At 44.3% G+C, this 14,663-nt stretch overlaps 1 protein-coding gene across 1 annotated transcript in view; it reads right to left on the bottom strand.

Moving 5' to 3' along the window:
- apba1a (amyloid beta (A4) precursor protein-binding, family A, member 1a) overlaps positions 1–14,663 on the bottom strand; it is a 47,313-nt gene that overhangs the window by 19,399 nt on the left and 13,251 nt on the right. Inside the window, exons 2-4 of the mRNA XM_070963565.1 lie at positions 11,682–11,745; positions 6,386–8,061; positions 84–182 (exon numbers count right to left, since the gene is read on the bottom strand). Of these exons, the coding sequence (XP_070819666.1) occupies positions 84–182; positions 6,386–7,957 (1,671 nt within the window). The 5' untranslated portion in view covers positions 7,958–8,061; positions 11,682–11,745. The remainder of the gene's footprint in view (positions 1–83; positions 183–6,385; positions 8,062–11,681; positions 11,746–14,663) is intronic.

The following is a 14,663-nucleotide window of genomic DNA, read 5'->3' as shown; positions in this document are numbered from 1 at the left end:
AGGAAGAGAGAAGAATACATTATTCAAAAATCACCTCAACTTGATGGCAAAAATGAAAATGAGCCATGAAACGCTGAACAAACCTCTTTACTGGAGGGAGAAGATTCAAAGCTGTCCTCCTGAAGCAGATGTCTGCTGGAAGACTCTGCTCCTGGAGGAGATGGAGAGCCTGAACCAGGAGACTGCAGGGGGAGAAGGCAGAACAGTCTGTGAACTGCACCACTTTAATGCAAATGTACCAGTTCAACATGAATTAGGATGTCCACACATAGGACTGCTGATGTGCAGATGGTGAAAGCTATGCCACCCCACAAATAAGGCATCATTTCAGTTTCATGACATCAAGCATAGCATTTATTTGTAAAGTTGCACTAATTGATATTTTTAGATTCACAGTAGAAAGGTGTGGCTCCCAGTGATGAAGCCACAGAGAATTACCACTGACTCGGCAGTTCCCTTCAGCTCTGAAGAGCTTTGAAGTGTCTTTCAGCTCATTGTTTGGTTTTACAGCCGAAATAAAAACCTGGCAAATTTCTGCTCAGTTTCTTTGAGTCAGATTTTCTCAGACTGTTACGATCTACACCACCACGTGAATGGAAGGCTACAGAAACCACTGAGTCGTGGGGAGCTATTTTGATCGTCCATCTAGATGTTGATGAAAATACACATAGCACTTCAAACAGACAGGACGGCATTCTGAAAAGCCCAAAGGAGAAGCTGAATTTCACACGTCACATTCACGCTTGTCAAAATGATCTGAACTCAGCACAAAGATGATTAATTATGCTGTGTGAAGTGTGAAAGACACCTTAGAGTCTATTTAAAGCCAGCGAAGGGCAGAAAGCACAAGACCACGCTGAAGAAAACAGCGCTCCCCACACAGCCAGCATCAACAGCATCAGCTACACAACACAACTCATCTCATCGTGCTCGCAGTCTGAATGTGTCAGACAGCAAAAACACAAACACAGGCTGTGATGAGGTGAGCTGAGAGGGAACGCTGACAGGACAAATGGTGCTTAGAGGCAAAACATCACAACATATCACCTCTGTGTGGGACAGAGGGCAGCACATGTCACAACACAGAAGCAGCTTGTTGGCTACAGCTTAAATAAACTGTAGGTTTTATGTCGGTCACAGTCAGGTGGGACAGCGCTCACATTCTGTTTCAGTCTATCTTCTGTATTTTGTTCAAGTGATTTCTTCTTCTTTTTTTTAAGCATTTAAATGGTTGGTTCACCTATCACTTCCCTCTAGTGGAACCTCTCCATGCAAGTAGCTTTAGTTTCATGAGTCCAGGTTGTAGATCAGCCTCTGAGCTTTCCACCTCCACCCCAATACAATGGAAGTGAAAGGAATTTTATTTGTGGTCCTCAGAAAACAGAGAAATTCGACGGTAACATGTTCCTCCAGAAACAACATCCTCACACAGCACATGTGGATGCATGCAACTGAATCCAGTTGTTGTGACTGTGTTTCTCTGGCAGCTGTCAGCACCTCCAGCCCTGAAGTACATGAACAAAGCTTTTTTCTCTTTTCACAGATGGGAGAAAACATTTTTTTTCTTTCATGTTGCTGAAAGTCTTTAAGGGCCTACTAACAGTTTCTAATACTTATGCTGTGGCCACATTTTCATCACAACTTCATCTTGAGATACTAGATGGTGCTCATGACATAAGATTTGTTTTGGATAGAACTGAGTTCACTGAGTTTTTAAGCAGTAGTTGAATTCCCTGAAAGTAGTAACTCATGTAGGTGAACCCAAATAAATAATCATCCATTGGTTATTTTGGTAATCTTCTTATACATGCCGCATACTGTATTCACACTATGTTGAATATCCATAGACAAATTCCGCCTTTCTGCAGCACTCTGAGTGGAGGTGGGCTGATCCCTCCTCAGGATGTATTGATCTGTGCAGTGATCACTTCAGGAGATCAGTATGTTCTTTACCATCAAAAGCTCGTTTACCTATTCATACGCAAGAAGAGCCCAATGTTTGGTGGCAAATAAAATATATTCAGAAGGTGACTAATAATGCCTTCACCTCACAAGACATGACAGAACTCCTCACATTTCAGAGGCGAGTCCAGCACTTGTTACTCCACTGCATGTATCAGACAGCTTCACTTACTTTTCAGTTTAAGATTGTAAATGATAAATAAAATATGCTGAATTGTTATAAAGCAGAAACAACAATCAACAGAATATACAGCGGTTCAAGTAGCTCCACCTCCTCTGACAGGGACCATTCTGCATTATGGAAACTGTTACTTTTGATTCTTTGAACTGCAACACTTGCAGAGCAGTTTGACAGCGTGGTATTCTGTTACTGAAGCAAAGGACCTGAATACTTCTTCCACCACTGATGCAGGATGACAGGCTTCTGTCATTTCTCTCAGCTGTGAGAGAGCCCTACACATAATGTTATGACCATGAGCACCATTACTTCTATCCAGATAATGAAATCATGATCACAAATTGCTACCTGTAAAAAAAAAAAATCTACTCTCAACCACTCTCAGCTTCTGTGTCAATCCATGAAGGGCTCTGAAATGAGAAATTTGGTCCTATAAACACATCTTTTTGTGTCATTTCAGAACTCGGCACAAGTCATAACACTCCAGAGACAATTGAATCCACCACTGCTATAAATATAAACCATCGCTTCAACAGCCCAGAGGAAAAACCATCAGAAAGTCTCGAAACTGTCCACACCTCATCTCCATCACGTTGGCCGGTCTGCTGCTTCTGCTTGGCTTGTTCCTCCTCAAGCTTTTCTACTTGATACATCCAAAAGTTTTCCATGGTTTTTGGTAAACGCGTTAAAGCAGCTGAACCTCAACAAGTGCCACAGATAGCGTGTGGCCAGATGCAACACTGGTGTCTATAGACTGGGAGCGAGCGGCTCAGGTGACGCTCAGGATTATGTGTCCGGGCTCATCATGGAATCAGCAGGCTGGGTCTGTCTGTTGGACTGGATCTGCTCTGTTGACGCTGTGACATCATGTCATCTTTATTCAGCCAGTTCATTTCCACTGTATGTTGTGTACATGTTCGTGTTAATATGAAGTTTAAAGCAGGAATATTATTAAAAGCACTCACACTGCAGGGGTGTTCTGATCATGAAGCTGTAAAAAGGAACACAGCGTGATTATTCTGTTATTGGATCCTCACTGAATTATTTAACTTGTCTTGCCCTTTACCTTTCTCTCTCTCACCCTTACTCAATAAATCATTGGGAGGAAGGAGGGGGAGACACAACAGCAGGAGGAGAAGGAGAGAAATACCACATGACTGGGATTTCTATTCAGGCTGAGAACAATGTGGGCATAATCACCACGGCCGATGCAGCAGTACGAGGAAGGCACATAGTATGAAGGGTAGCATACTATCCAGAGCCCACGCCATGCCACAGTCCATGTGACAGTTTGTGAAGGGGCCATTCAAATCCTGGAGTTCTCTTTACCACTCACTGCTATATTTGCCCGCTCCTGCAGACAGACTGGAAACAGCTATCCTGACTCTGTTCATGAACACACATATCAGCACCTCTGAAGCTCATTAATGAACAGGTTCAACCCTGTTTGTCCACTTCAAACACAAACAGAAATGTGAAAACACCGCATTGTGTTCTTCATGCTTAGCATCATGGCTAAGCACACCCTGACTCCAGCTCTGTCCTGACTGATTCATCTAATCTCACTGCCTGTAGGAAAGCTCAGTGCAACATCTCACCTGCATGTGTGTGTGTGCAGTTGCACACATACGATAGATGTGTTCTGTTCTTCATTTGGTTGATATTTTAAACAGAAGCTCATTGTTGTGCTGTAATCTAACCTCCTACTCTTTCTGTCTGTGGCCTATCTTAGTATAAAGAGTGAAAGCAGGGGGAAACAGTTAAAATCCACCTTTCTGTGTGAAGTTTGCATGTTCTTCCCGTGCATGCGTGGGTTCTCTCCGGCTTCCTGCCACAGACCAAAAACATGCTCATTAGGTTGATTGGTGACTCTAAATTGCCCCTAGGTGTGAGTGTGAGTGTGAATGGTTGCTTGTCTTGTATGTTGCCCTGCGATCAACTGGCGACCGGTCCAGGGTGTACCCCGCCTCTCGCCCGTTGACAGCTGGGATAGGCTCCAGCCCCCCCGCAACCCCAAAAGGGATAGTCGGGTATAGAAAATGGATGGATGGATGTTTTCTGTCCCCATAAGGAGGGCAAGTCCTATTAATGTGACCATGTAAGCAGATTTCTGTCCACAACATGAATAATACACATCCACACACAAACACACACACACCTGCTTTGTGACATGGGATGTGTCTATTGTGTTTCTCTTTGACATTAACAGCATGAGACAGTGTTTGTGTTATGTATGAAGTGCTCTACACCCCCAAAAGTTAATGCACTATATTACAAACTGACTTCACTCATTAACTTCACAACATTGTTTTCATTCGTCAGCTTGGAAAAAACACCAGCTTTAATCTGCAGTGTGGATGAGTCAAGCAAAGCTCTGTTGATGAGGTGTTGATGCACAGACTGCTTTCTACAGTTGCCTTCATCTTTCTGTCATCACTCATATCCCACAATACAGCTGCTGCCATTGATTTCTATGTATTTCAAGCTGTCAGTTGACTTTGTGTCCGTAAAATACACTAAATGTCCAAAAGTATGTGAACATCAGAAAACTACAACTGAGTCAGCCACCAATGTGGAGTGATAAAGCTACTAAAACAAAACTGAACTGTACAAATGATTTTTATCAGTAAAAAAGAAATCAGAAGATGCATCAAATCAGAGGTTGGTGCTTGAGTCTAATAAAACTGCACCACAGTTCACTGTTACATTAGGTTTGATCAAATCCAAGATGAATGAGGTGTCACTGAGTGGAAGTTTATTATATTCCAGCTCTTATGGTTGTATGTCAGGAATGTTTGATGAATACTGTGATAATATTGTTTACGACATTTTTGGCCACAATCACAGTAGCCATAAAATGGTGAGTGGAAGGCTACAGACCAAAGTTTTAACTAGCTGAGGCTCAGCAGAAAAACCAGGCTGTGTCTGCACCCCTTCTACTGTAACTACATGATGTCTGGAGCAGGCATAAGAGATTGAGCCCTATTGCTTTCATTATGGTGGTGGAGTGTGGAAGACTATTCAGACAATGAAAACGATGGTGGATGCACACTGTTTTGGCATGTAAACAGTGTTTTCACATTTGTCTACATTAGTGTGTATATTGAATTGATTTGGGATGCCATTATTGTGGAGGGAACAGTCCATTTACATCAGAAGTGGAAAAACATTAAAACTATTTATCTCAAATATTGATAAGAAATGAGAATTCTTTGCAAAATGCACCCATAGCTTTCTGAAGACCCATTGTCAAGCTCTGGTCATCGGTGTCTCTGCAGTGCCTGACTTCACCAAATTCCCAGCTGATCCAAAAATAGCAAATAGACGGAGCGTGGGTGGAGCTAAGGTGGGCAGAATGAAGCCTGGTTGCTGAATCCTAGCAGCTAGCTGTCACTCAAAGCAGCCATGTCCAGAATTCTGCATATCTTTAATATAATTTAAAAAGTCTCTTGGCTGCTGGGCATTTTAACGTGGGGTCTATGGGGATTCTATGAGGACTTTGCCACTGAAATCTTTTAAATATTGTTTTCACTGCCGTGACCAATAAAGATGAAGGTGGGAATCTGAAAAGCATATATTTCAAATCTATCCCCATGGCTAGACACAGGGATGTGTAAAAACAGCAGCAGAGTCAGCGTCCAGCGTCCAGCCCAGTGCTGCTGCAGAGAGGCCCCTACACAACCACTGTCATCACACTCAGAAAATGGATGAAAAAGGACTTGAAGACGCTGTTAGTCGCCAATTGAAAAACGCTGCTGGAACACCTCCTGGGTGGACAGACATAAAACCTGTTTATCTGTGCTGTAACCAACAAGCTGCTTCTGGCCGGTCTGTGTTTCTGTGCTGCCCTCTGTCCCACACAGAGGTGATATGTTGTGACGTTTTGCCTTGAAGCAGTGATTTGTCCAATCAGCGCGTCAGTGTTCCCTCTCAGCTCACCTCATCACAGCTTGTGTGTTTGTGTTTTTGCTGTCTGACACATTCAGACTCTGAGAAAGACGGAGTAAGTGGTGTTGTGTAATAATAATGCTGCTGATGTTGGCTGTGTGGGGAACCTGCAATGATGTGTGTTCTGGTCTTCAGTTCTGCCCGCTTGGACTTTTCTGCCCTCTGCTGGCTTTCAATAGTAAATGTGTAAAAAAGTAAACTAACACATCCACATGCAAACAAGAGCTGACTAACAGAGCAGCATGTCATCCACCACATGTTGATCAGTAATAGTCAGAGCTGCTGTACTGTACTTACATCACCCCCTAGTGTTGGCTGTAGGTCACACTCTGCAGTGGGACTCAGGTCCTGCCTCATTACCCAAATGGGCTCTTTAGGCTCATCAGGTGTGTAAGGAGATCTCACTGTTCTGTTCTTCACCTCCTCTATGGCCTCCTTAATGTCCTTGATGGCCAGGGATATGGCATCCCTCTTCTCCTGACTGTTCCTCACTGCTACAGGCTCCTCTGAAGGGCTCCCAGCCTGTTTTCTGGCTGGCTTCCCTCGGTTGGCAGCTTTGTTGTTTTTGTCTGAGTCACTTTGGAAGTCAGGTTCTGTTTTTTCTTCTCCCTGCAGTAGCTCATTTTCTTCACCTATGGTGTTGTCTGTAGCACAATGAAGACTCTGAGAGCTTAGGCTTTCCTTGACCTCAGCCACGATGCTGTCGATGTCCTCTTCCTGGTCGCAGCTGTCAGCACGTGGGTACGGGGCAAACTCGGCCTCCTTCTCTGGGCTGTCAGACTCACCATCCGAGCGTTCGTCGTAGTGGCGCAGGCGGGAGCCCACCGCCTCTTGCTGATGGTAGTTTCCGCTTCCTACCCGGCCCTCCAACAGCTGAAACCCGGCCCTCTTCTGTTGGAGAGATTCTGTGTCCTCAGCTCCGTCTGCAGCAGATAACACTGATGTCGGAGCATCGCAGATTTCCTCGTAAACGTGCTCAGAGAGTGAGTAAATGTCATATGGTTCAGAGTAGGCTTCATCCACAAGTCCAGCGTCTAAACTCTCCAAGCTCTGACCGGCCGAGACGTCAGCCCTTCCTCCAGAGTGGCTGAGGGGTTGGGTGTAAACGTAGTTGGAGTAGCCAGTGTTCAGCATCTCCTCAGCTTCATCTTGTCTCTCTGGATTCTGGATATCAGGCAGGGGTTCACGTGGTAGGGGCGGGGGCTGCGGGGGATAGCTCGGATGTGGATGGAGATGCTGCTGTTCAGCCTCGGCACTCTCAGTGTACCCCTCCGCCTCCGGCCGCAGCTGGACACCGTAGTTCCCCGCCTCGTCGTCCACCTCTGGCTGCCCCTCAGGCTCCAGAGACATCATCACCAAGCCATCGTCCCCCTCGGCCCGGTCAGTGTGGGTGTGGAAGCCACTCTCAGTGCTCGCTGAGCGTGCCAGCACTGAATCATCCCTCTCTCGTTCATCTTCCTGGGTCATCTCTGCGAGGTGCTGCTTCTCCTGTTGTTGTGCTAAATGTTGTGCTCTCTCTGCCTCTCTCTGCTGCCTCTGTCTGTGCCTCTGCTGCTGGGCTCTGATCCGGGCCTCGCTGTCTCCTTGTCTGCGATAGCGTGTCACTGCAGGTCGGGGAATGGGCTGGGGCAGCTGGGGCTGTGGGGACTGAGCTCCATGTTGCAGCTCCATGTCTTGCTCCTCCTGTGGCCTGCGCTGCTGTGGTGCCCTGGCTCTACTGCCAGCACTTCCTCCAGCAGGAGCATCACAGCGTCTGTAGCGCTTTTCCTGGTTGTTGTGGTTACGGGACCGGTTGTTGTGGCGATGGCGAGGAGGGGCATCGGTCTCCTCCATCACTTCCTGGCCAAGCTCCGTCTCCTGGGGGTTCATGGCTATGTGGCTCTGTTTGATTCAGTGGTGTCAGAGAAAGGATTTAGGAGTGCGTCATCAGTCGGTGCATGTGTGAGGGCAGGGCACACGCTGCTGGAAAGACACTGAAAGTGGTAGACAGAAAGGGGGAAACTGTCACTAAACAGAAATGGAAAAATATGTCTGACACAGCGATTGATGCATTCAGGCAGGTGGCACTGGGGGTTTGGTCACACAGTACCTACTCACAGGGATAACTGGCAAAATACTGGTGTGCTAACCACTCACACTCTCACCTGCCAGGAACATGCTAGCACTACTCAGCCATAATAGCAGAGCGAGCTTGGTTGCTAACCAGCTAACAGTCTACTTAAAGAATGTATCTGTACCATTGATGTAAAACTCATAACTGTGTGCAGACCCATGCCTTTTTTGTGGGGCAGTTTGTAGTCTGGCGGAGCAGGATTATATAAAAGTGGATGGTGCCACACAGCCAATGGATTATGATTGCTTGTTTGGGCCGTTTGGCTCTTCAGTCCCATAAGGGGCCAGTGTACTCCATCACAAGTGCTTGTGGGATGGTCAAAAAGCTTTGGAAACTCTCAGTTCATTTCATTTAAAATTAATTCAGATGGAAATTGAATTAACTGCATTAATTAATTATGAATCAACAGCATAATAATAACCTGCTCAGGATGTTGTACATGCTTTAAGTATAAAAAGCAAAATTTGGAAAAGTTTCAAAAACTAAAGATGGATATATTCTGAGCCAACAGAGATGATCAAGGCAGTCAAAGACATTTTCACAGTATGAGGTGGTGACTGACAGATTTTAATAATGTATCACAACAAGGGGTCATAGGTGGTGTAGGCGTAGAGCCTCCATCCAATACCATAATGATTTGTGGTTTCTGGCAGTGGTACCTTTGACTTAACCAGTGCATTTCTCTCTATGCTGCAGTCATTTTCACCTGGATTAAAATAATCTGCACTAACAAAGTAAAACCTATCAAACTGCAACAGATCTGACTGCTGTCATGTCATTACAGTCACATCTATCCAATCTGCATATGCTGCCCTTTTTATCAGTCTATTGACTGCTCATCACTCAACAATGGGCTAACACATCTACTGGAGCACAATGTCAAGTCATGGTTCACTGAAATCTGCTCATTGTTTCAAAGACACCAGAGTGGATTCAGTTTTCAGTACAATAACCAACTTAAACAAAGGATTTTCTTTCTCTGACCTCTTTCTCTGCTCGCTCTGACCTCACTGAGTTACACTGGACAGATCATCCAAAAGAAGGAGGGAAAGACAGGAAAAAGGTTTTCACAGACTGTGCCCCCACAGAGGGGGTAACTGAAATGAGGACACATGAACAAATATGGCGGTGGCCCCTAGAGGCTGCAATGCTCATTAGACGCCACAAAATGAATGCGATGAACGGAATGAACCAGTGCGGACACTCTCACAAAAATCACAAAACTATGCATATTCCATTGGCTAAAATGCTAAGACTTTTAGCATTAGCCTGTGAATTTGTCTGGCATGCTGTGTTTTCTTGTTTTGTGAAAACAGTGAAAAAGTGAAAATGATGGATGAACAATTTGCTTTTGTTTACTTACTGTATGCTTTTTTTTTTGTACACCATGGGTATTAAGCTAAGAGTGCTGTGTATCATTCAAATCGATTTTAATTTCAGGTCAGTGAAAAAACACCCTCACCCGCCCAGAACTCTGTGCTCAGTGCAAAATGCAGAGAACTGGGTCATTTAGGAGAGACCTGCAGGCCAAGGACACACAGAGACTGTGGGTTATTACCATAAAAGCACATAGAAAGAGGTAGCCTGGCATTTTCCACCCCAGATTCATAATTATTGCACAGAAACTACCTTCTGCTTTTTCAATTACTGACTTTGGCTGTCAGCGTTTCCTTTAAAATAATATTACTGTGCAGGAGAAACTGCATCTATTGATATAACATATAATATAACACCAATATTCCAAATCCAATATTCACTGTTGTTGGACTCCATCTACTCCTGAGAAAAGTATCTGCCTCTTTAGCTGCTAAATGCTCCACTAATGGCGCATTTCCATTACACAGTTCCAGCTCTACTCGACTTGGTTCTACTCTACTCTCCTTGGTTTGGTTGAGTTTCCATTACAGTTGAGTACTTCATAGCACCTCCTCAACGTAGGCGGGGTCGTCATACCACGGCTGCATGAAACTGCCACGACGTCAATTTGTACGCGACGCAAACAGAGCCGACAAACAATGGAGGACATCGAGGCGATGTTGTATTTGCTGCTCAGTTTGTGGCTTTTTAGTCTGGACCTCGTCGACGGACCACGGTGATATTTTACAAGCAGCCATTTCCCTCGAGTGAGAATAAAGAATAAAGTCAACGGTTGCTGTCGCCCGTCGTTACAATGGAGGGGGCGGGATTGTTTTTCCGGTGTTGGACGTTGCAGACCAGTGACGACACTCTCCGGCCAATCAGTGGCCGACAGGCTGGTGACGTCACACATATAGTATCACTTCTACTCGCTTGGAACCTCGCCAGAGCAGGTACTAAAAATAGTATCGAGTACCAGGTACTATCCCTAATGGAAACACAAAACAACCGGGTAGAGTCGAGTCGAGTCGAGCCGCGCTAGTGGAAATGTATTAGCTGGTTGCTAACTTTGTCTGTCTGCTGGGGTATAATGAGTTTGTTGGAGCTTGTGTGACACATACTGTGTTCGTTCCTCCTCTGACACGTATAGCACTGAGCCTCTTCTGGTTTCCCTTGAGGTCAGTTAGAGGGCTGAGATGAGCAGATGTCTTCACTGGTTATACTATGTATCGACAATAACTTTAACTAAACCACCCCAAACCTCTGCTGTTCAACCATCCTCACATTCCTTAAATCTTGCTTTTTGTATCTTTCCTGTGTACAGACCTTTGGCATCACTGCATCTGAACACATTTCACTGCTCAGACGCTGAATGCAGATGAGAAAGTCAGCACTGGTAGAGTGCGTTTTTTAAATTTAATCAAAATTGGCCTCTTCATTAATTGATATTCCATTTGTAAACTCATTATTGAATCAAATGTTTCAGGCAAAGTAAAAATAATGTAAATTTATGTCACACCAAAGCAGTTTCTGCCTGAGGCACAGGGGCTCTCACACGTGACTGAGCGGAAATGAAAACTGAAATGTGTTCATTGCTGAAAGGTATCAGTCTCTTTTTCTTCTTGACTATGAAAGTATCCATGATTAAAAGGACAAATAATAAATTGTGAAGGCAAAATCTCTGTGAATCAAGACAGTTGTTTACAGTCCTTTTGTTCATCAGACCTACAGTTAACACAGATCCTGTATTCTTTACTGGTTGGTGAGTCAGAAAACAAACAAAATCTAAAACCTGAATTGGTTCTGGATGGTGTGACGTTATATTAGATCAGTCTGAGCGACCAAGCACTGAGGGATTTCTAATAAAGCGGCGTGTCGAAGGCTGGTGTCTCTGTATCCTTGCTCATGTCTCCTCGGAGCAGGAAAGAGGCAGCTGGAACATCATCCATGACGGTGAAAAGGTACCTTTAATATTAGCATCTAGAGAAATGCTGCTTTTAGAGCCCATACTTAACTCACAGTTCCTGAAAGCTCAGACATGTCTCACATACTCAATAGATGTAGCAGAGAAACCAAGCTATCTCTTTTATATCAAGTATCGGTACTTGTCAGGCACTCACTCACCTTCTGTTACCAAGCTGACAGCTGTAGTTTTGGATTGTGCGATGCTTTTTTTCTCAAGTCCGTCCTGGAACAAAGAGAGCACAAAGCCAAATTACAACTGCACAATTTAGATAATTATCTATTAAATCTGACATTTTGGTCCATATGGGGCGGCACGGTGGCGCAAGCAGGTAGTGCGCGTGCCTCACAGCCAGAAGGTTGCTGGTTCAATCCCCGGGCGGGGCCTTTCTGTGTGAAGTTTGCATGTTCTTCCTGTGGTACTCCGGGTACTCCGGCTTCCTCCCACAGACCAAAAACATGCTCATTAGGTTAATTAGTGACTCTAAATTCTCCTTAGGTGTGAGTGTGAGCGTGAATGGTTGTTTGTCATTTGTGTTGCCCTGCAATCGGCAGGCGACTGGTCCATCCGCAACCCAGAAAGGGATAGGCGGTATATAAAATGGATGGATTTTAGTCCATATGACTCCTCAAAGACCATCAATAACAAGTCAGAGCGGAAAAATAAATACGTATATAGCATTTGTAAATACCGCATGTAGCTACAAACAGAGACCTATACAGAGAGAAAGACAACGAGGGAAACTTATTCATCACTCTGGTTTTCTTTGCTCCAGCGATGCACAATAACAAGGCAGGGAAACGTTAAATGTTAATATTCACCTTGAAAAAGGCAATAACTCACACACACACACACACACACACACACACACACACACACACACACACACGGAGCACTAACTCGCACAGCAAACACTCACTCACATATAGTACAACTCAGTTTGTCAAAGGGATGTTGACTCAGCTGAGAGCTGTAACCCAGATTTCCTCTGCATGGAGAAGATAACATAGATCTGAGTCGAGTCTTCTCTTCTCCCTTCAGTATCTTTGTGTTCCAGAAAGTCATCACTTCCACTGCTTTTACATGACAACTTATTTATTGTCAACACAGTCTAACATGGTAAACTAGCTATGCTTATACCACATTTAAAAGCACAGGAATAAACACAAGTATGTTGAAATTCACAGAAAAGTGCAGTCAGAAAGTAATACTGCTCTGTCAAATTTCCCACTCATGACTATGTCTGATCTATCCATTACCTACAGCCACTTATCCTTTGTATTGTGGGGGAACTGGAGTCGATCCCACACATCCCAGCCAGGGCTGACACACAGAGACTAACAATCATTCAGGCTCCCAATCACACCTACAGGCTATTAAGAGTCCTCAGTTAACCAGCATGTGTTTGGACTGTGGAAAGAAGCGGAGCAGCCAGAGGAAAACAGGAGGCACATGCAAACTCCACACAGACAGTTATCTACCAGCCACTGTGAGGCACCGCGTCACCTTTGGTAGCTTGTACATTCTATCTACATGTTAACCAGCCCAATCTCCAGGTTTGATCCCGTATTATTCATTAACATCAACTCTACAGTCTGAAAGTGTTGAAAACATACAGACAATTCTGGTGCAGGAGTGACATGTTTAGTCATGATAGGAAAGGTCGCAGGGTTTGTGGAATCTCCAGCCATCAGACACAGTGCCGGGCAAGCATGAAGGAAAGCCATTTGGTTTAACGGCCACAGTCGAAATTGTATGTCACGTGATGCACTCAAGCCATCTATCATCATTTCAAAAGAAACAATGAATTCATTTCTAGGAGCATTTCAAACATTCTGACATTGTTGCTAAATCTGACCTATAAGGTCCAATAAAAGTGGAAGCAGCAGGAAGTCAGTCAGCTCAGACTCTGATGCTCACACTACGAATCTATGGTCCCATCAGGTGCCGTCTTACTTTGTTATACTCTGTATTGCATATTTTGCATGCTGTGGCTAAAAATCTTGATTTTGATATAAAAGTCAACTTCATTGCAGAAAAGACAGACAGACTGTCTGCAGCGTCTAACCAGCTGTAGCTGCATGTTTTTTTTGTGCTTACTTTCTGTTTATGGTAGAATTGCACAAAGAAACGCTGCCACTCTCTCCCATTGTTGAGTGTGCTGTCAGTCCAGGAATAAACAATCATTTCCAGGATAATATAGTTAACTAGTTAGTTAAGCTTTTTTTTTTCTTTTAAGAAATCAAAAACAATCATCTCTCACATGCACAGCCACTCTAATTAAAAGAATCCCCAATATCATCAAATGTATTGGCTCTCAGAGGGATGAGTGGCTCAGGATGTGCTGCAGATCATTCCAGCAGTGAGGTGGATAGCAGCGGACACCAGTCTTAGGGAATATCAGAACAGATAACATGAATGAATTCTGCAGTATTTAGCCGGTGAACTTGCATTGAAATAGTCAATGTTTTTGGTCCATGTGGGTTTAAATCTATCCTCTATGTGCATGGATTATTAAGCTTTTACTTAGAAGTGTAAAACGACGCTTTGGGCCACAGCTCTGCACACAAAGTGCAATGCAAGCTTTTATGCAGGCTGTGTAGACAGCTGGTGGTCCAGCATTTCATCCAACCACTGTACCACTATCATATAGGGTACAGCATGCTGTACAGGCGTGTGTGGGTTGATGCTGGGGTTGAGAAAGGTGTAAACTTGGTCGTAAATAAAAATTAGTTTGGCTTTAAAAACCCTATTCTTTTGTGCTGTGAGCCAGCTGACATGATATCACAGGAGTGCGTGATGCTGGTGCAGCAAACACTGCAGAGGAGCACAGGCCTTGTGTGAGGAAGAGTTATTTGTTTGCTACAGGGAAGCTGTGACTTAATTACATGTCATCAGGAATCTGGTATAGAAAAGGATTCTCTTCCAGCACAGAACATCAACATCTGTTCAGACTATAAAACTCTGTGGGAGGCAGACCCATGAGAATATCCTCATTATTTCACTGTTTATAGAATGAGGTTATATTTTTGCCATTAATCATTTTCATGCCTTCGACAGGCTCTAAGAAAGGATCTCTCAACCGCCACAAGCAGTTTCCTATGAATATGTTCATGGGTTGTCACACTGTCCTGTGTCACCCA

This window comes from Chaetodon trifascialis, chromosome 6 (genome assembly GCF_039877785.1).
Source record: "Chaetodon trifascialis isolate fChaTrf1 chromosome 6, fChaTrf1.hap1, whole genome shotgun sequence".
Taxonomy (NCBI): Eukaryota; Metazoa; Chordata; class Actinopteri; order Chaetodontiformes; family Chaetodontidae; genus Chaetodon; species Chaetodon trifascialis.
The sequence above is the reverse complement of the archived record's forward strand: the minus strand, read 5'-3'. Positions and strand labels throughout refer to the sequence as shown.